This window comes from Pseudorasbora parva, chromosome 9 (genome assembly GCF_024679245.1).
Source record: "Pseudorasbora parva isolate DD20220531a chromosome 9, ASM2467924v1, whole genome shotgun sequence".
Taxonomy (NCBI): Eukaryota; Metazoa; Chordata; class Actinopteri; order Cypriniformes; family Gobionidae; genus Pseudorasbora; species Pseudorasbora parva.
Genome location: NC_090180.1, coordinates 15,432,878 through 15,455,161, shown reverse-complemented (window position 1 = coordinate 15,455,161; position 22,284 = coordinate 15,432,878). Strand labels below are relative to the sequence as shown.

The 22,284-nt window shown below is 37.7% G+C and overlaps 2 protein-coding genes across 2 annotated transcripts; one reads left to right on the top strand and one right to left on the bottom strand.

Moving 5' to 3' along the window:
• The first annotated feature begins 300 nt into the window (after positions 1–300).
• Positions 301–7,277, top strand: fam151a (family with sequence similarity 151 member A). The gene is made up of 8 exons (XM_067454092.1): positions 301–492; positions 702–857; positions 1,079–1,228; positions 1,309–1,468; positions 3,681–3,905; positions 3,983–4,119; positions 5,982–6,116; positions 6,191–7,277. The coding sequence occupies exons 1-8, from the start codon at positions 309–311 to the stop codon at positions 6,847–6,849; spliced, it is 1,806 nt and encodes a 601-aa protein (XP_067310193.1). The 5' UTR covers positions 301–308; the 3' UTR covers positions 6,850–7,277.
• acot11a (acyl-CoA thioesterase 11a) lies at positions 7,239–21,764 on the bottom strand. The gene is made up of 16 exons (XM_067454093.1): positions 21,514–21,764; positions 19,688–19,895; positions 19,298–19,367; positions 18,909–18,969; positions 16,367–16,468; positions 15,941–16,088; positions 15,375–15,525; positions 14,122–14,241; positions 13,893–14,031; positions 12,581–12,636; positions 11,811–11,877; positions 10,896–10,979; positions 10,679–10,812; positions 10,374–10,505; positions 7,746–7,872; positions 7,239–7,666 (listed from the first exon to the last, which is right to left on the bottom strand). The coding sequence occupies exons 2-16, from the start codon at positions 19,869–19,871 to the stop codon at positions 7,508–7,510; spliced, it is 1,734 nt and encodes a 577-aa protein (XP_067310194.1). The 5' UTR covers positions 19,872–19,895; positions 21,514–21,764; the 3' UTR covers positions 7,239–7,507.
• Between the last annotated feature and the right edge of the window lie 520 nt (positions 21,765–22,284).

Here is a 22,284-nt window from a genome sequence, read left to right as displayed (position 1 = left end):
CAAGGCCACAGAAAATCTCCTAGATTTCTGTTACACATAAGTATGTGTTTGTTGTTTAACATATGCATAGAGTTAATGATCGCCTAATTTAACCAAAGAAAGTTAAAACAAAAACAAAAAAACACATTCCACAGTCATTTTCTTGCAAACAAGATGACAAGAAGACAAAGTGCAGCCTATCACAACATTTTATGGTCTGCAGATAAAGGCAGTTTGGACCTTAGAAAACACAACTTGACACCCTGGGAGAGTCATTGTGGAGCTTATGCACGTTGAGTGAACATTTAGAGATCTGATACTGCGGAACGATGGACGACAAAGAAGAAAAGAACTGCAATAATGAGGAAGATGAAGATGGAGAAAGAACAGAACCAAAAACAATTCTGGGGATCTTTACAAGAGAGCAGTTCATCTTCTTATGTATTGGCATCGGTCTGATTGCGCTTCTTCTCATCATTACTTTGACTTCAGTATTTTTGATCTCGAGATCAGGTATGAAACCTCTATTGTACTTTTTATTACATAACATTAAATATTGATATATAGAGAGTTTAGACTTTGTTCATATGCAACATCATTTATCAGGTACATTTTTATGAAACCGTATGCGTTATGAATTTCAGAGTAAATTGAGAAAATAAAAACAATACTGATGTATCTATGTTGCTCAATTTGTGGATACTGCTTGTACATGATCTCAGAGGCTTCAGTTGACATGGATATGGAGCCTTTCCCATCAGATGGGGACATGCTTGACTTTCTTTTTCAAACTGGAGAGATTCGGGAGAAAGATGGTCTTTATGCAACATGGTATCACTCAGCCAACAATAAGTCTGAGATGAACAAGGCCTTGAACAGTAAGAGTTATCTGTTGTTTTATAACACCTTTGTTCAAGGTTGCACTTCTGTCCATTCAATTAGCAGTTGCATAATAATAATTAAAAAAATCTTCCTGTAATTTGTAGGTGTTTGATATGGTAGATGCATAATCTCGCAAGCTCCGATAGTGATAACAAACTCTACAGGTGATATGGTGTAATGAAATGCCTTAAATGTCATTTATCTGTACACATTACAGGTGATGTCATGATCCTGGAGGCTGATATAAATGTGCAAGGTCATAATACAGCCAATGAAACCAATATTCCCATCATGGCCCATCCACCGGACATATACAGTGACAACACTCTGGAGGAGTGGCTGGATGCTGTACTCAAATCAAAGAAAGGTGAACAACCTGGAACATTAGTATCTGCACTAATGTACAGAAGACATTGTGAGTTTTGCTTTGTGGTCATCCTTCATTAGGGATAAAGCTGGACTTTAAGAGTATTAATGCTGTGGAGCCATCATTGGATCTGCTGCGAGCGAAAAACCGAACAGGGATCAACCGGCCGGTGTGGATAAATGCAGATATTCTTCCTGGTCCTAATGTCCCTGATTTCTGGCCAGTGGTCAGTGCTTCTGAGTAAGAATGTAGTTAATATCTCATTTTATTTTTAACACTTGGATACAGTTCAGTTTACTTTATGATTTAAGCCATTGGCTCTCAATTTGTTGTTCACAACCAAAAATGTGTTTGCACATTTTATTGGTACAGTAATGATAAAAATGGTTAGATAAAGCTCTATAAAACTTGCATTTTTACAACATGTAAAAAAGTAAGCACATCCCATTAGGGAACCATAGAAGCTCTATGCCCAATTGCGGTCTTTAGGCCCGCTTGAACACGTGGATCAAATACAGAAAATGCACTGTATTGCCAAACGTTTTGGGACGGCAGCCATTACATGCACATGAATTGTAATGACATCCTATTCTTAATCTTTAGTGTTTAATAGGGAGTTGTCCCACCCTTTGCCGATATAATAGCTTCAAATTTTCTGGGAAAGCTTTTTCATAAGCTTTAGGAGTGTGGGAAAATGTGAATTTTTGACCATTCTTCTAGAAACGCAATTGTGAGGTCAGGCAGTGATGTTGGACAAGAAGGCCTGGCTCGCAGAATCTGCTTTAATTCGTCCCAAAGGTGTTCTGTCGGGTTGAGGTCAGGACTCATTACAGGCCATTCAAGTTCCTCCACACCAAACTTGCTTATTCATGTCTTTATGGACCTTACTTTGTACTCTGGTGCACAGTCATGTTGAAACATGAAGATGCCATCTTTAAACTGTTCCCACAATGTTGGGAGCATGGAATTGTCCAAAATGTCTTGTTATGCTGAATCATTAAGAGTTCCTTTCATTGGAACGAAGGGTCCAAGGCCCCTGAAAAACAGCACCACACCATAATTCCCATTCCACCAAACTTTACACTTGGCACAATGCAGTCAAGCAAGTACCATTCTCCTGGCAACTGCCAAACCCAGACTCATCCATTGGATTGTCAGACAGAGAAGTGCGATTCATCACTCCAGAGATCACATTTCCACTGCTCTAGAGTCCAGCGGCGGCGTAGTTTACACCACTGCATCAGATGCTTTGCATTGCACTTGAAGAAAGGCTTGGATGCAGCTGCTCTGCCATTGAAACACATTCCACAAAGCTCTATACACACTGTTCTTGAGCTGATCTGACAGCCACATGAAAATTTGGAGGTCTGTAGCTATTGACTCTGCAGAAAGTTGAGAACTTCTTCACTGTCTGCTCAGCATGCACTGACCTCGCTCTGTGATTTTATGTGGCCTACCAATTTGTTGAGTTGCTGTTGTTGAATATTTAGTAGTGAGGAAATTTGACGAATGGCCTTATAACACTGGTGGCAATCTATCACGGTATGACGTTTGAATTCACTGAACTCCTGAGAGCCATTCTTTCACAAATGTTTGTAGAAGTAGTCTGCATGCCTAGATGCTTGATTTCATACACCTGTGGCCATGGAAGTGATTGGAACACCTGAATTCAATTATTTGTATATGGGTGTCCCAATACTTTTGGCAATATAGTGTATGTCATGTAAATAGAGAAAAACCACAAGTGTGGGAACTGTGACATACCAAAAGAGTCCCAACAATATCCCCACAAATAATACACAGACTGAGTCTAATACCAATAATGCTTTATTTTACAATGTCATTGTTACACTTTACATGTAGTTACTGTAGTAATAACTATAAATTATGCATAATTACATGTAATTAGGGGCAGCAGTGGCTCATGTAGTTTGTCAACAAACCAGAAGGTTGGTGGTTCGATCCCCAGTTCCACCTGACTAAGTGTCGAGGTGTCCATGAGCAAGACACCTAATCCCTGCTGCTCCCGAAGAGCTGGTGCTGACATTGCCATCAGTATATATATTGGGTGAATGTGAGGCAAAAATGTAAAGCGCTTTGGATGGCCATAGGGTCTGTTGAAAGCGCTATATAAATGCAGTCCATTTACCATTTAACAATTAATCCTAAACCAAACCTTCCTCCTAACCTTACCTTAAACCTAAAGTTTAATATACAAGTACATGTAGTAAATTATGTTTACTTATTACTTAAATGTATAATTGCGGTACACTAAAATGCTTACACCTAAAAAAAAAATTGTAACATTGAAACCTGCAAACACAGGAAAGTGGAGTGATACAAGTTAGATAACACTATTTGGAATGATATTCTAAACAACATACTGAACTCTGTGAAATGTTGATTGCTTGATGTTGATTTTTTTATTTATTTTTGTTACTTTAATTACAAGGTTTTTTGAGCTCATTCAGCTGAAATTTCCTGATGTCACCATCTCTCCAGGATGGAAAGTTCTTTATCTTTCCATCTTCCCCAATGTGACGTACACGCGCAGTATGGTGGAGCAGATGTACACTGCTGTGAGACACCTCCCTCAGAAAATCACCTTTCCTGTCCATGCTTTGATGGTCAAGAATGGGTGGCCACATCTGAGCTGGCTGCTCAGCCAATCTTCAAGGTAACTCAGGTTACTTCAGTCATTTCGGTTAAAGAAAGTTATGATGATCTTTGTACTATGTCTTGATTATTATACAGGTTTAGTTTAACCCTGTGGCAAGGAAAGGAGAACCCCACTGTGAATGATCTTCTCTTCATCAGAGACAACAGCAACCCTCAGCGCATCTATTATGACATCTATGAGCCTGTGCTCTCACAGTTCAAAGAAGCTGCGAGTGAGTGACATCATGGTTTAGAATGTAACACCACACCCAATATATTGGTAGCATATTGGTTATCTGCCAATATAGAGATGTTTATAGAGATGTTGCATTCATATAACATAAAAAAAGTTTTGGCTGAATAAAGAACCTTTAACATCCATGGAATCTTTTAACTAAACAAAAAGGTTCTTTATAGTGGAGAAAAGGTTCTTTTGATTAATATAATGTTCTTCAGAAAAACATGGTTCACTTAAAGGAACTGTATGTAAGAATTGTATTTCAATTAATCATAAAATGGCCCTGATTTATCACTAGACATTAAGAAATCATTTTAATTTCAAATACCTATATCACTGACAACAGTAGTCCGGCCAGGATATTGTCATTTGAAAGTTGTGGTTGCAGCCCTCAACTGATGTTGATGTTGACATGTTGTGTTTTGGCCTGAAGCTCCACCCTCCACCTAGCCTGGATGCCAGCCGAACTCAGCCCCACCCACAACATGGTTCTCCAGGAAAAAATGGTGTTTGGAGGGTAAAATGTGTTATTTTGGCATGGCTGCCTGCTAAAATTAGCATTCCTGGGTATAAAATATATCGCATAATTGAGGTTGCTTCAACCCGCGGACATGGAAAACAACCCGCAGAAAAAACGCAGACTTGGCAACACCGTGCAGTTGAGTTCTGTTGACATTTGACAACTACGTTATGCATCGCTTTGTTGCTCTGATTGGTTGTAGGTCTATCCAATTGATGTCTTTCCTGGTTCGGTTGAAACACGCCCCATAATTACAGCCCAAAGGAACAGTATCAGACTCATAATCTGACTAGAATTGAGTTGGACCACATCAGGCTACCCTCCACCTATCTTCCAATCACAAATTCAATAGTGTTTCGGCATCCGGGTTGCCAGATCTGCTGTAGTTACCACAGCTGCAGCTACAAACGTTCCTGCAGCCCATCTGGCAACTTCGAGTCAGGGGGAGGGGGATACACCGCTCTACAATAATTTGAAAGTGATTGCAGTACCAGTTTTGTCCACAATCTTACATACACTTCCTTTAAGGCTACACTGTGTAACTTTTTTTGTTTATTCGTAGCTAAAACACTTAGTTCTTTCAAAAAATGTATGTGCTCATTAATGTATATTTACTTCTTTCAAGTAATAAAGTATTCTCGTAAGTTTATAATATGCCATTGAAAATACATACGGGTGAGGGGTTCGAATGCTGGTCGCCATGTTGCCCCTCCGTCTTGAAAGTACATTAGACAAAAAGGGACATACCCGCAAATTCAAGCTTCGCTTTTCGTGTTTTAACACTCGATGGCAGTCATGAACGAGGTCGAACTGGAAGCCATGTTAATCTTGGACTAAATCGGCCACCGTAGGAGTTAAAACGAAATCAGAATTGAGAGGAACAGAAACTAATATTCACCGGATTGTCATATACCTTTTCACCGCTAGATGTGGGAAAATATCACACAGTGTAGCTTTAAGAAATGATAACTGAACGTTTCTTTGAGGAAAAATGGTTCTTTGATAGTATCATTGCTAAACCCCAGATTGAAACTATAATTTTTTAGAGTGAAAGATCACATTTATCTTTGGATACCATTGCAGATTTTTCAGTCTTCAGGTTTTTCCATGCAAATACGCCATGTTTACCAACAGATAGCTTGGTTTGTGAGCGATGCTTTATGCTTTTTTGCCGTAAAAATATTTAGCTGAAATTTCTCATTTGTGACCATGATAATGTAAAACTACTTCTCTTTAAAAACACTAATACTTTAATGATTTTCAGTTTTGTCCACAATTTTAATATCAATGCATCCCTAATTGTGTATATCAGTAACACAGGCAACTTGATTTCTCAGAACTGAGAAACAGACCTAGAAGATTCTATCCAGGTGGAGACATAGTTGACTATTTCAGGCCGGTGAATGGTGATGGACTCAACATCCAGTGGGACACAGTGACTGATAAAGATTCTTTGCTATCTCTGCTTGGAGGTGTGAATTTAACAACTTTAGATGGATAGAAACTGTGGTAAGATTTGGATAAATAATACAAGCATTTTTTGCAGATAGCCCTGGAGGAATGCTGGTAATCCCAGTAATATCTAGGGCAGGTCAACCAAACATTCCTGTCATTCAGGGGTCCCATCCTGAGTTACCTCTTCAGGACTGCCTGGAGATGATTCTTGCCTCTAAGAAGCCGTGGGGACTCTACTTAAGGATAAAGTCCCAGAATCATCTGAGCCCCTCACTGGAGCTCCTTCGTCGGGCCTATGACAGAGACCTGCTGCACCACCCCACCTGGGTCAACATGGACGTAGCCCATGGAGCTTTCCATATACATGGCTATGTGACAGGAGAAGAGTTCTTGAGAACCATTGATCAAATCTTTCCATATGTGACTCTGGCTCCAGGTTGGCCTAAAGAGGTTCTCAATGAAGGCTATACACCAGAACTGGTGGAGGACATGGTGCAGCTCTTCCAGGGGGCCTGGCAAGATGTTTCACTGCAGCTGCAGGTCGAGGCTTTGGACAGGACTGTGATGGGATATAGTAGTCTTATCCATGCCCAATCTCGCTTCTCACTGACTCTAGAGCAGTGGCCAAAGGACAGAGGCCTCAATACTGGGACTGCAAGATTAATGTCTATCCGAGCAGTGAACAGACACCGGAGCTTCTACAATATGTCCAATATGTACAGAAAACATATAGAAAATATGTCAGTCTGAAAATCAAGATCATAAACCATTGACAAAGACATCACAAAATGAAAGTCAATCATAATGCTGTAGTCCATGTCAATATATGTACATAAATGTTCATTGAAAACTTGAAAGATTAAATTATAAACTTATTGCTTTTTAGTAATTTTTTCATACATATAATAGAAATATGCTTTTTAACCAAACTTAATGAGAACCTGCCACAATGTTAAAGAGGTTTTGCAAAATGGCTGTTAGTGGACATGATTAAAAAAGGGACCGAAAATAAAATTTGTGGGTTGAGAAAGATTCAGCGAGCGAGAGAACCATGTGACAGAAATGAATTTGAAACTTATTGTTAAAAGAATTTGTTCTCTTGCGAAACTCACTCATTGAAACTCGTTGTGAACAACCAGTGAGGAAAATGCAATAAAAACATTTATTTTTTCATTGTATTATTTTGAACCACACAGTCTTTCTCTCTTATCACATTCAATTCAAACTGCAACCTTACAAAAGCCAAAGCATTGGTTTTTCACTCAGTACTGTGTGATCAACTCTGAATACAAACCAGATCTCAATTATAAATTATGGACTAAAAAGGGAAAAAGAATAAAATGCCACAGAAGTATTGGATCTGGCCCCTTCAAAAGCATAAACATTGAGTTCACCCAGCAGCAGCAGGTCATAATGTAAAAGGGGTGCATGCAGGTGTGTTGACTATGTTGTCTAGCAGATACTGGCTGCATGCACAGAATGTTGAGTAGAAACTAGATGAGAGGCCTGCGATGTCAGTGGAAATGTACGGCATCACTTCTGGACTGGCCTGATTATAGTAGGAAATCTGAGGGCAAAATGAGAAGCATGTCAGACACATAAGTGAGGAAGGACATAAGACATCACAAAGCACTATTCTTTCCTACCTTTGAGACACTTTTCGACACCTCATAAATGGTGAACCCAGCACAGAACACCTCACCCCTGTTGAACCCCTCTGTGGGTGGATGCGTGGGTAGAGCGACCGACCGTAGGGCAATAACATACGGATCCCTAGAAAACATACATCATATTAAAGAATGACAGAAATTAATTATGCTGCATTTATGCCATGTCATGTTTTACTGTAGTTACTAGTGAAGGTGGACATGAAGGTAGTCGGTTTGAGAGAAGAGGATACAGAGGATAGGAATAGATGGAGGCAGATGATTCGCTGTGGCGACCCCTGAAGGGAACAGCCGAAAGAAAAAGAAGAAGGCTAGATGCCAACCCGTGTTGGTCTACTCTGAGCTGTTCACATCCTCGGATGCGGAATTATGCATTTCTATGGCAGCACTATTATTGCCAAAAAAATCTGTTTGAGAAATCAATAGACAAATCTACAAGACAGCCAGTATCCAAATCCCTTGTTAATAAATAGTTATAAATATAGTAGTAGTAAATATAGTTTAGTAGGGCATTAGATGTATTCAGCTTTGTGCAGTTGTTTCCAAAGTTGTAATTACGTACGTATAATCTTTGTCTTTAATCAGAATGTAATCTTGGTTCACTCAGAAATGCCACTGAAGTAAACGAGATGGCAAATATTGTTTTCTGTTGACTATGTAGTATTTAAGCAGTAAAATTACCAAAAACCACCAGGCCAGTGTTATATACAGGTCCTTCTAAAAAAAAATAGCATATGTGATAAAGTTCGTTATTTTCCATAATGTAATGATAAAAATTAAACTTTCATATATTTTAGATTCATTGCACACCAACTGAAATATTTCAGGTCCTTTATTGTTTTAATACTAAGGATTTTGGCATACAGCTCATGAAAACCCCAAAATCTCAAAAAATTAGCATATTTCATTCGACCAATAAAATAAAAGTGTTTTTAATACAAAAAAAGTCAACCTTCAAATAATTATGTTCAGTTATGCACTCAATACTTGGTCAGGAATCCTTTTGCAGAAGTGACTGCTTCAATGCGGCGTGGCATGAAGGCGATCAGCCTGTGGCACTGCTGAGGTGTTATGGAGGCACAGGCTGATTCGATAGCGGCCTTAAGCTCATCCAGTGTTGGGTCTTGCGTCTCTCAAATTTCTCTTCACAATATCCCACAGATTCTCTATGGGGTTCAGGTCAGGAGAGTTGGCAGGCCAATTGAGCACAGTAATACCATGGTCAGTAAACCATTTACCAGTGGTTTTGGCACTGTGAGCAGGTGCCAGGTCGTGCTGAAAAACAAAATCTTCATCTCCATAAAGCTTTTCAGCAGATGGAAGCATGAAGTGCTCCAAAATCTCCTGATAGCTAGCTGCATTGACCCTGCCCTTGATAAAACACAGTGGACCAACACCAGCAGCTGACATGGCACCCCAGACCATCACTGACTGTGGGTACTTGACACTGGACTTCAGACATTTTGGCATTTCCTTCTCCCCAGTCTTCCTCCAGACTCTGGCACCTTGATTTCCGAATGACGTGCAAAATTTGCTTTCATCCAAAAAAAGTACTTTGGACCACTGAGCAACAGTCCAGTGCTGCTTCTCTGTAGCCCAAAGTGGCTTGACCTGGGGAATGCGGCACCTGTAGCCCATTTCCTGCACACGCCTGTGCACGGTGGCTCTGGATGTTTCTACTCCAGACTCAGTCCACTGCTTCCCCAGGTCCCCCAATGTCTGCAATCGGTCCTTCTCCACAATCTTCCTCAGGGTCCGGTCACCTCTTCTCGTTGTGCAGCGTTTTTTGCCACACTTTTTCCTTCCCAGACTTCCCACTGAGGTGCCTTGATACAGCACTCTGGGAACAGCCTATTCGTTCAGAAATGTCTTTCTGTGTCTTACCCTCTCGCTTGAGGGTGTCAATGATGGCCTTCTGGACAGGGTCAGGTCGGCAGTCTTACCCATGATTGCGGTTTTGAGTAATGAACCAGACTGGGAGTTTTAAAAGCCTCAGGAATCTTTTGCAGGTGTTTAGAGTTAATTAGTTGATTCAGATGATTAGGTTAATAGCTCGTTTAGAGAACCTTTTCATGATATGCTAATTTTTTAAAAAAATTGGGTTTTCATGAGCTGTATGCCAAAATCACCAGTATTAAAACAATAAAAGACCTGAAAGATGGCCATTCCTGGTCAAATCAGGAGCTCCGGATTCAAGCCCAGGCTGTACCATGGCTTTTCGGATTCCTGTTTTATGCATCTTGTCTTACCCTTCCTGGCACCCCAGGTGGTGTGCAATGTTGCTGTGCAATGTTGGTGATTTCAGCATTGAAGCAGTTGGTGATTTCAAAATTTCAGTTGGTGTGCAATAAATCTAAAATATATGAAGGTTTAATTTTTATCATTACATTATGGAAAATAATGAAATTTTATCACATATCCCAAATGTTTCCAACTATTTGTAAATTCTGAGAACATTTCTATTTTAATCGAGGAGTCTGACCAGGTCTGAGGGAGTCGCCTGTCAATTGCGTCATATCTTCATTACCCTCGGTTTCCATGGTGCCCATAGGTGCCCTCTAGCGGATGGAAAAATGACATAGTGTATATTTAATACCAAATTCTCACCCGCTATCACAAGGCGGTCTTCTAGAGGCCAGTAAAATGAAGTCCTGAAATTTTCCTCCTTCACTGACCGAAGGAGTAACAACTCGATAGATGACATCATCCTCATCGACCCTAATGAGCAGCTCACACAGACTGCGCGATTAAAACAACACACAAAAAAGAAAACATTTTGAACTGACATTTTATATAGAAGTTACTATTTTGTACCAAACATTTTATATATATATGTATATATATATCCATGCTGTTCCCCATTTCATTTGTACTAAGCAGCAAAAAGTACTGTTGTATGTATAGTGTCTCACGTGTAGTGTTGGTCCCATTCCTGTCTGCGGCTGAGATCTGAGAGAAGGGTGAAAGTCCTTTGTGCTGGAATATCCATCTCAAACTCCACCCTGAAACATAGACTCTGACTCTCCTCCACTGTATACAGACTCACCTGCTCAGAGCAAGACAATGAGCATCTGATGTTACAGAGTGAACTTTATAAAGCAAGACCGATGTATAAAGAGTAGCACTTGCATGACTCTTCTTTGAGCTGAGTTCCCAGTTGTTTTTGGCTGCAAGCATTTTCAGGGCTGTCACATTATTGTAGCTTAGATACACCTGAAAACCAGACAAATTGCTTTAACAAAGTATCATCAATAAATCATCAATGCTGTCCGTCAGTCTGAAACATTTTCAGTCCCAGTCCGTGCGCAGCTGCCGGGCTTAACCGGGCTTAGCGCACAGGCTCGCAACTGGAGGAATACATATACCTACAAATCAAATGCTTTGGTAAAGTCACACAAATTAAACATTGTTGTTTTTTTGCACAAAACACCGACATTTATAATTACTATGTTGTTGTTGTTGTTTTTTTACAGTGGGTCATAATATAGAATATCTTTGTCTGTGCGTTTTGTGGTGTTAAGAATTGTTTTTCTACGCATTTTCGCACTAACTCAAAACGTGCGTACACCACCTCATCAGCTGGTGTAGGATTTGAGCGTGCCGTACGCCAACGTCCATATTGATCAATCTCAAAGTCACCGTGGTTTTGGGTGTACGCCAAGTGCACGCTGGAAATTTGGTGCATGCACTTTTAATAAATGAGGGCCACTATGAGTAAAATGAAACATTTGATCAATGGAGTACTAACATGTTTTTTAGTCATCACAAGTTGAAAAGGTGTAACACACGATATCATATTTTATTATGACAGCAGTAGAAAAGTACTTTAAGAATTGTCCAAATCATTGGACAACCCTTTCCTCATGCCAAGGCATATTTACATAATTCTGCAATCCTTGCTCATTTTTATTGACTCCTTTTTTTTGGCAATCCTGGTACAGCTGTTTGTTTGTTTGTTTCCTTTACTTCTACCTATTCATGCTACAAGTTTGGACCTTTTAATGGTAAATATACTTAAAGTTTTTCTATAGCAGGAAAAGTTACCTGGTTACTAGGGTCCCATGGGACAGACAGTGGCACTTCGGTCTGCTTACATGAGATGATGTACTTCCTGAATAAAAATAAAACCAGATTAATGACAAGTCATGAAAACCCTTAACAAATGAAGAACAAATGAAAACCCATATTATTGCAAATTTATTTTAATTATTCCATGAAATCAATTTAATAGATTTAAATAGATTTTACATTTTTACATGGATTTAAATGAAAATAATATTTCTATCCAAGCCAAATAAATACTTTAGAACATCATCATTTAAAAAAAGTATATAATAAATATATATATTTAATATTATATATAAGCATTATTAAAACTAACATAAGTAATAGACATATTCAATATAATACATATTTAATATAATATACACAACTGTTCAAAAGTTTTTGATCGGTACCATTTTTAATGTGTTTAGAAGAAGTCTCATTGAAGGCTGAAAACAGCAATATTGTGAAATATTATTAAAATGTAAAATAATAATGTTTTCTATTTGAATATGTTTTAAAATTTAATTTATTTGTGATGGCAAAGCTAAATTCTTCTTTTCTAGGAACAACAAATCAAATCCTGAAGTTCAATAAAGTAAAGTCCATGTATTATATGGATCGAGTTTTTAGAAGTGATGCACAGTGACAGCGCCATCTGTGGGTGAATTGAGGATGTTGCAGTCTAGCTGGCTTCTCTGGCATAGTTTTGAGAGTTTATAAACTGCAGCTCTTGCTATCAGAATAAGAATAAGCACTAGGTTTGCTACCTATCAAGTCGAATCTTCTTTCTGGCAAGAGCCTCCTGGTATCTCCTCTGTCCCTCCTGTCAAAAAATTCAGAATAGCACTCAAAATTCAGATTTTACAATATCAAAAATTACTTAAAGGGGGATAATGCTATTTCATGCATTCTGACTTATTTACACTGTTAAAAAGTTGGATTATCATGCTAAACATGGCCAAAATGTCAAAAAAAAAAAAAAAAAAAAAAGGTATTTCTGTGCCAAATACACTCCCTCAGTATTCTAACAAGTTTCGGAAAGTTTTCGAGTATGGCCCTGAATGCCACTTTGCTTGTATGGGCAGTTCTCCCGTTTAAGCGCTTGCACACATGAACCAGAGCGAAAGCAAGAGCATGCCCATGAGCTTCGTTCAGGTTACGGAAGCCGTTGGCAGCACTAGCATTTAGTTTTTAGACCACAAAATCAACAATGTCACTTAAGAAGTGTGTTTTTGGTTGTGAGAAAAAGATATCCATGTTCAGCTTCCCAAATAACCCAGCATTAAGGAAACAGTGGATGCAGTTTGTTTATCTGGAGCAGAAACGAAGTTCTGCAAGTGTGTTTGTGTTTGTTCCCGGTCATGACTCGAAACCGCAGACAGTTGAAACTGCATCAAACGTCTTTGTTTTCTTGGCAATCGGCGCATAAGTGTATATAATGTAAACAACACAAACGTACAGTGAATCAAAAGTTATCCAGGGATAATGCCATGATGTATATGTGTGTGTGTGTGTGTGTGTGTGTGTGTGTGTGTGTGTGTGTGTGTGTGTGTGTGTGTGTGTGTGTGTGTGTGGCCTGGTAATCCCTACGTTATCCCCACAAAGATGGCAATATCCAAAATCCTTGTCCTTGTGGGGACATTTTTAGGTCCCCATGAGGAAAACGTCTTATAAATCACACAGAAAGAGTTTTTTTGAGAAAGTAAAAATGCAGAATGTTTCCTGTGATGGGTAGGTTTAGGGGCAGGGCAGTGTAGAGGGATAGGATGTACAGTTTGTACAGTATGAAATCCATTACGCCTATGGAAAGTCCCCATAAAACATGGAAACACGACGTGTGTGTGTGTGCGTGTGTGCTCGTGACTTTTTAGCTCCGCTCACTGCACGAATCTGTACAGCGTACCTGTCTTTTATAAATAAAATAAAACTAAAGATCCTTCTGAGATACGAAGGGTCTACTCTATAGGTACTGAAGATTAAAGAAATTGGCAGAAACTGTGAGTGTCATGTACCCTATAAACAATCAAATGAGTGTTGTCATGACCGTTCACACTATGGATTCAGATTTGGATTCCTTACCTGAGGTTCAGGTTTTATAGGAGGCAGTGGACGTGGCCTTCCTTTCTCATCCAGCACCTCAAACGTCATGAAGGCGCTGTTAATGTGCCTCAGAGGTTCCTCTCCGTGATAGGCTTCTGCACAGACGCCTACCTCCATACTGCAAAACCAGAGACGCTGGCAATCAGCTGAATGACATCTTTAATGTGTAATCGTTCAAATGTCTTAGATGCTTATTATACAAGCCCACCTGTTCTTGAATGTGTTATTGACAATGGCTTTCAGAACCAAACGATCTCCAACCTGGGACGGGCCTCTGAAGTGAAACATGTCTATGGTCCTCAGAGTAGGATGAGCATTGCATAAACGACTGTTAAAAAAAATAAGAAAGCCAATACATATATCTTGAGACAGTTTTCTGTCCTGTGTTGATGCACTTTCTATAGAAACAAGGAGATTTGTTGGGACAGAATTAGTTTCAGGTAGTTTCAGGTGGCATATGGGCAGATCCTTCTAATTTTAGAGAGAGCAGCTGATTGGACAAATATCTGTGTAAGTCAGGATAAGTCATAAGTGTTTTTAGTCAGACACATTGTCTTTTCATCCACTGGTCAATGCTGACATTTTGGGCTATTTCGTTTCCATGACATGTCTTCTTTCAGACTTGCAGGAGGAAAACATCCAAAAAACACATTTACGTTTTTGTTTTGTTTGTTTTTTGCATTAAATGCTATTTGTTTTTGTTCTCATGCACTGGGCCATAAATCTCCTCTTCGGTTGCACTAACATACACAAAACTTTCCAGTTTTATTCCTATCTATGATATTAAAATTTTTTACATAGGTTTATAGATATTTTTCTAAAATTATGGTAGAAATGTATTGTTTTCTCGGACTGCTGACAGTTTTTAAGAAGGCGTAAAAAGAAAAATCCAAAATCTATTTTAAAAAAAACGTATAACTCTAATATGTCAACAATATTAAACAAGTTTTGAACCTGGCTTTATCAAATGTTTAGATATTTGTTCTGGAAATTTTATATATTATATATTATACATATTTAATTATATAATGCCAAATTAGCATATTTAAACAACATTTCAGAAAACAAAACAATATACTGTGTTAATATACTGAGATTAATGAACTACAGTAGTAATGTAATGTGTTTTTGTTTTTATTTTACCCTTTAGTGTAATTGATATATCTTCTGAAAACAAATATTGACAACTTTTAGGATTACACAGATGGCCTCAGATCTAGCACACATGAACTAAATGGCACAAATCTTAATTATGATTTCATGGTGTATTTAAATAAACTGCAGTCCATGCTCTTTGTTTTCCTTAAAGAGTCAGTATACTGTCATTGCAGAAGTCTCTTTTTGTGGCATGTTTATGACAACATTACAAACCTTGAACCCTGATCTAGTGCAGGATAAGGGTTTAAAGCTAAATATTAACAGCTGTATAAAAAAACACTTTGCAAGTGTGTAGGCACAAACCTGGCTGCAATAGTAGCAACATTTTCCATCCAGGCCATAATCTGTCCTCCGAATGTGTTGACCTGGTGATTGGCATGAGGAGGAAGTACCAGCTCGACACTTTCCACTCTTGTTTTTTCTGTCGGCACAGCCTCTTTTTCATCACGGTTCTCTGCCTCACAAACATTAAAACACCTCCTTAAGATGCTAAACAGATGATTGGAGGAAACTAAATGATAGTCTAGGTCATGTGCAGGCACTTAAAATGATAGTCATCTCTAAAATGTTATATTCTGTCATCCTTTCCTCACCCAAATTTACTCCAATAGGGATTGTAAGTGTCTTATTTTATGTTCCACAGAAGAAAGAAAGTCATACAGGTGTAAAATGACATGAGGGTGAGAAAATTAGGACAGAATATACATTTTTGGATAAATACTATCCCTTTAAGTCCATGTAACTCACTCTGTCTGAGATATTATCACATGTGCCTATGCATTCAGTCTGTTGGCGTAATGTTTGGGAATAGTCCTGACTGAAAGGGAAGTGCCTCCGTGTCTTAACTTACGTTAAGTTACGACACTCACCCTCGCTGATACTTCTCTGGAAGGTCTTGTTGTTGAGCAAGTCCTGCATGGTGTCATGGTGAATGAGTCTCATCCTCCTCCTCTCAGCTGCTAAACTGTGCTCCACCTGCTCTTGGTGAGTGCAGGGCACAACCTGCTTCAGCTGCACCTGCAATCACAGTCCAGAAACATATCTTATCTGACTGTTAATAACTGGTTAAAAAATAGTGCAGAGTAAAGGTGCATTCAAATGCTGTGCAGAAAGCAATTGTATCAGCCTAGTTTATTTGCATACCATTTGCAGTGTTTCCTTACATAAGATGATATATTTCACAACCATAACAAAATGTAAACCCCTTATAAAATGGTTTTCTCATTAACTGAGATATAAGTGGGCCTAGTATATTTATAAACATCATTAGACACATTATTATTGCATTGTCATACCTTGTTTGCATCTGTGCGTCTGGCAACAAATGTGGCAAATGCCTGACACACTCTCCAATGACGGCCACTGTAAAGGTCCTCACAGCTGACTTCTATCCCCACCTCACACACAAACACCAATATATACAGTAATAATTACCATCCTACTAATACAACACCTGACTTAAATAATATTAAGACTACAATATTTTAAAACAATGTGATAGGGCAGAGGTCTCCAAACTCTGTCCCGGAGAGCCACTGTCCTGGTGAGTTTAGTTCCAACCCTGATAAAACACACCTGAACCAGCTAATCGGTGTCTTATGCTGCCTTCACGTGCTTTCTGAAGTTTCCCACTTCAGAAGTCATGATTATGAGCTTGTTGTATTCAGGAGCTTTGTTGTCAGAAAGAATGGAGGATGCCAGGTTCATACTTTTGTGCGTCTTGGGAAATTGTTATTTTAACACTATAGCCATTTCAGTCATTTCCCAGTCTCATAAAATCATAGAATCACTGGCAAACACTAGCAGCACAACACGAAAGCATATTGTTTATAATCACATTCACAATAAAGGCATAATGTAGAGGCTGCTTAAAGACTACAATGTTAAAAGTGTTCTGCCATACATCCTATTGTATAGCTACTTTTACCACACTATCTAGATAGTAAGCTTGCTTACAATTCTGGAATGATGGTCAACTAAATGCGATTTTCGATGTGTTTAAAATCCACAATATGCTTCGATTACGAATTTATGTAAATATGTACTAATTTAACGACAAGACAATGGAAAAAAACAACAACCTGGGAAAAAACCTGCCACAGCAGAAATTCGTCTCCCATCCGCCATTTTTACGGTTATGCCATGCCCATCTCAGGAACTTGGGTATCAAAATTATTTCTGAACTTCCCAATGGTAAACACAAAATCAGACGGCATTCATGTGCAATTTTTACCTCAGAAATTCATATTTACTATAATTGCGATAGCATGTGAAGGCGGCATTATTTACTAGGGCCTAGGAAGACACTGATTAGCTGGTTCAGGTGTGTTCAGGAGCTAAACTCTGCCATACAGTGGCCCTTCAAGACCGAGTTTGGAGACACCTGTGGAAGGGGGTTCACAGAAAATTGCTTTAGATGGAATTTCCCCCAAAATTTAGAATTCTCTGAAAGTCTTTGCAAAATATTAACAATTAATAAAAAATTCTACAAATAAATTTAAATACAATTTAAAATGGTTCTCTTATCATCTACAGTACTCTAAAACAGTGGAAATCTACAGTAGACATCTAGTAAACAAAGTAAATCCTTTCCAGATATTTTAAGGATCTTCTGTAATGAAAATCCAATTATTTTACTTTGGAATACATGTTGTCTTTATAATATTACTAATTTTTCTTTTTGAGACAGTGTGTGTGTGTGTGTGTGTGTGTGTGTGTGTGTGTGTGTGTGTGTGAGCCTGTTTATGTGGTTTATGAGGACACAAATTTGTATAACTACATGGGTATTACACTGGTATTACACTATAAATGTGGTTTATGAGGACATATCAAATGTCCTCATAATTCAAATGGCCTTAAAAACAGACTAAATTATGTTTTTTTGAGAAAGTAAAAATGCAGAATGTTTCCTGTGATGGGTAGGTTTAGGGGCAGGGGCAGTGTAAGGGGATAGAAAATACGGTTTGTACAGTATTAAAATCATTACGCCTATGGAGAGTCCCTGTAAACCACATAGACCAACATGACAACAACAATGTGTGTGTGTGTGTGTGTGTGTGTGTGTGTGTGTGTGTGTGTGTGTGTGTGTGTGTGTGTGTGTGTGTGTGTGTGTGTGTGTGTGTGTGTGTGTGTGTGTGTGTGTGCGTGTGCGTGTTTGTGTGTGTGTGTGTGTGTGTGTGTGTGTGTGTGTGTGTGTGTGTGTGTGTTTGTGTGTGTGTGTGTGTGTGTGTTTGTAATTGATATGTGTCCCCTTTTGATCACAAAACCAGTCATAAGGGTCCAGCAATAAGCCTTCTATTGATGTATGGTTTGTTAGTATAGGACAATATTTGGCTGAAATACAACTATTTAAAAATCTGGAATCTGAGGGTGCAAAAAAACAATTTAAATATTGAAAAAATCTCCTTTAATGTTCTCCAAAGGAGGTTCTTAGCAATGCCTTTTACTACTAATAATAATATTTTTATATATATATATATTTACAGTAGGAAACTAACAAAATATCTTGATGGAACATGATCTTTCTTTACTTAATATCCTAACGATTTTTGGCATTAAAAAAATCTACAATTCTGACCCATAGAATGTATTGTTGGCTATTGTATACCCGTGTGTTTTGTGGTCCAGGGTCACATATAATATAAATAAATAAATAAAACATGTAAAAATTACATTAAAAAAATAAATTATATGTATAATTATATATTAGGTCCTTGTGGAAACATCTAATACCCCCAGTATTAAACAATAGTAAAAAAATAAAAAAAATAAAAAGAGAGACTTAGTAGAGTAACTTTCTCTAAAAATGTATTGCTTTGATTAAAATGTGGCTGTTACCTCCATGCTTGAGTTGAAGGCCCTGTTGACTTTGGCTTTAATGTTGACCACTTGTCCAACACTGAAAATATATATATATTTGTATGTCACAAATGTGAGTGATAATGACAGTGTCTCATTAATGAGGTTGTTTTCCATTGGGCTTGTATTACTGAGGCTCTCCTCACTAATCAAAGTTACGTTTGATTTGTGTTGTTTTATTCCCACAGTCGGACAGGCTGGCAGAGTAATTAACAGTCTTCTCTCTAATAGTAGTTTAATAGCACAATAAACCAGACAGAACTGCCAGTACTCCCTACGGCGAAATGGCATGCTGGTTAGGATGTTTTTCAAATGACACTGAGATGTGGCTCTAATTATCGAAAATATAAGTGATATTTCTTATGTACCCAATGGTGTGCTCGAAGTAGATGTCATCAACAGAAGCTGTCACACAGAGGCATCCAGCGTGTCTCTCCGCTAGAATAGAAACATATTTAAATAAGTCATTTTGACACTAATGAATCACTGCATTTTAACAGTTTTACCTGTTCATGACTGACGGGTGAAAAAATGCACCTAATAATTGATCCCATGTTGCAATGTTTCCAGTAATGTTCTCACAGTCTAGAACACACTCCATGCAGTCACATGCACATCAACATAATATTTGCTCTAGATTTGCTTAGTCATTGCAAACAAGTCCCCAATAATACTCACATCCTTAAATAGAGAATTTCTGGAGCCTTTACAATGCAGGTTAAAGGTGCTTGGCATCACTCATTATTGTCCAAACTCACCAGACAGACATGCTGTGCAGTCCATCCATTTGAGCAGCTGTCCGATGCTCAGTTCTCCGCAGTGGTTGGCATGGCAGGGCAGCACTATCTGACTCATCTTCACCTCTGAAGGGTTGCGATCCTGCCCTACATCCTCCAGATGAAGATCATGCAGATTGTCCTCAAGATTGGACTTTGATGCCATGTTGATGTGCTGGAAGCCCAGCAGCTGAGAACAATAATAATGTTCAAAGCTAAGAGTTTTGTAACAGTTTTGAATAAAGCAGTATTTGAACACTTGACCCCAAATAAACCTGTGAAGGTCATTGAATAAGATAAAGTCAAGAAATCGTTTTTTTATCTTAATTTGGTAACACTTTAGAATAATGCATTAGTTAACTACATTAGTTAACATGAACTAATAATGAACTGCACTTATAAAGCATTTATTTATCTTTGTTAATGTTAATTTCAACATTTACTAATACATTATTAAAATCATGTTAACCTTAGTTAATGCACTGTGAACAAACCATGAACAGCTGGATTATTTTATTAACTAGTGTTAACAAAGATGAATACATACAGTAACAAATGAACTGCTCATGGTTACTTCATGTTAGTTAATACATTAACTAATGTTAACTAATGACCATTATTCTAAAGTGTTACTCACTTTATTTTAGGGTGATGTAGTTACACATTACATGTACATGTTATAACAGTAAATGATGCATAATTACTTGTAACATACCCTAAACTAAACCGTAACCGTAACTGTAAGTACATGTAGTGAACTAATATTGCTCAGTACTTATTTGAGTAAGCACAATGCAACTATGTCATCTTAAAATAGTGTAACTTAATTTTGATCTCTTTGTGTATTTTCTATAACAAAAGTTGGATATGTTCTTTTTAAAAGAATAATAAAAATAATAATAATAATAATAATAATAATAATAATAATAATAATAATAATAATAATAATAATAATATGTGGCACTTTGTTTGATATTCTATATCTAATGCAATGGCATTCATACATTTCAAACATATTCATGTTAACAAATACTTGGGTATAACTGTTTATTACTTTTGCGTAATGCTAATTATTAAAATGCAGACTTAAAAGAGTAATTGTTGCATCCAAAATATAATTTGTTATAAATGAAATAATAAATAAATAAAATACACTTTTACTTCCTTTAAAAGAGAGGTTTTCAATCGTTTAGCTCCATATGATCATCCTCTTGTCATCTTAAAATTAAAAAGTATCTTTTTAACTTCCTGTTAAAGTATGTGGCCTATATGTGTAAAGACATTGGTAGATGTAAACATCTGTTACAATGAGAGACATTGTAAATAGACTATCACAATTATGAATATGGTACTATAAACTTCTTGCATTTTATATGAACAATAAAGCAGAATAACTGGAACAAAAATAAAAAAAGATACTGCACTTCATATAATACTGGTCTGGTTATTATTGTGAAAATCTGACCACATGTAATTGCACGTGACAACGTTGTAACTTAATTCTAGTTCGGTAACTACTAGACTGTTGATGATTGCGCAACCTTCAGTAACCTCTCAAGTGGCACTCCTACATTCACACCCTTCATTTAAAGAGTAAAACTGAAGTACATTCCTGTGCCAATAAGATAAGTCAACACAGTCTCTTCAGCATATGAATAGATGTTACTGTGTAGGCTACTGCGCTGCGCGTTTACAATTAATGGGATGGTCGTGCGATTGTTGAATGAGTATGCAAAACAGCATCAAAAACAAGCTTAAGATGAAACGTGGCTTGATGCATAGATATAAAGTATCATTTACGCCCTTACCGCGGTCGTCCTTGAGAGTCTGGTTCAATTTAACACAAGGTCATAACTGCAGTGGCAGACACGGCGTGATCACGGAAGCGCACGGGAGCTCCGCAAAATTCCTCTTCAGTCGCGCGCGTGCGGAGCGTATAGTGTGAAGTAGCATATTCACTAGACCCCGCCCCGTGTCTCGTTTACATGTGTTGTTTAAAGTTCACAAAACTCTTAGAGCCCTAGTTTTATGACCCCTCTCACATCAAAAACAATAACAAACCTAAAAGAAAGCTCTCGTGTTTGCATAAAGCACGGAATGTGTTGACACCTGCGGTTTATCGCTTAATTTGCTGTCCGACAGGTGGCGCAATAAGCATAGGATAGCGCTTCAACTAGAGTCAGAAGTCAACAAAGCTTTGTTAGCATAATTGTTACAGCACTTATAGTACAGAAATATTTATTTTAAGAAATAAATGAAACAACCAAAATATTTATTTTAAAATAATACAATACAATAATGGAGGGAATTAATTTAATTTAAGTACTGTAATAAATCACTAACTGGACACAATACAATAAAACCCAATAAAACGATCCAAAAAAAGAAAGTGTTTACATGCCAAAGCATCAAGCAGTCAATAAAAGAATACTAATAATAATAAAACAGAAACAGACATGTTACTATAAATAACAATAACAACATATGATAAAATAAACATTCAATATGATTATCATTAAAAAAGACATACCCGTCGATTTTGAAGAAGATGATTTTATTGTTTCAACTGTTATGCAGAT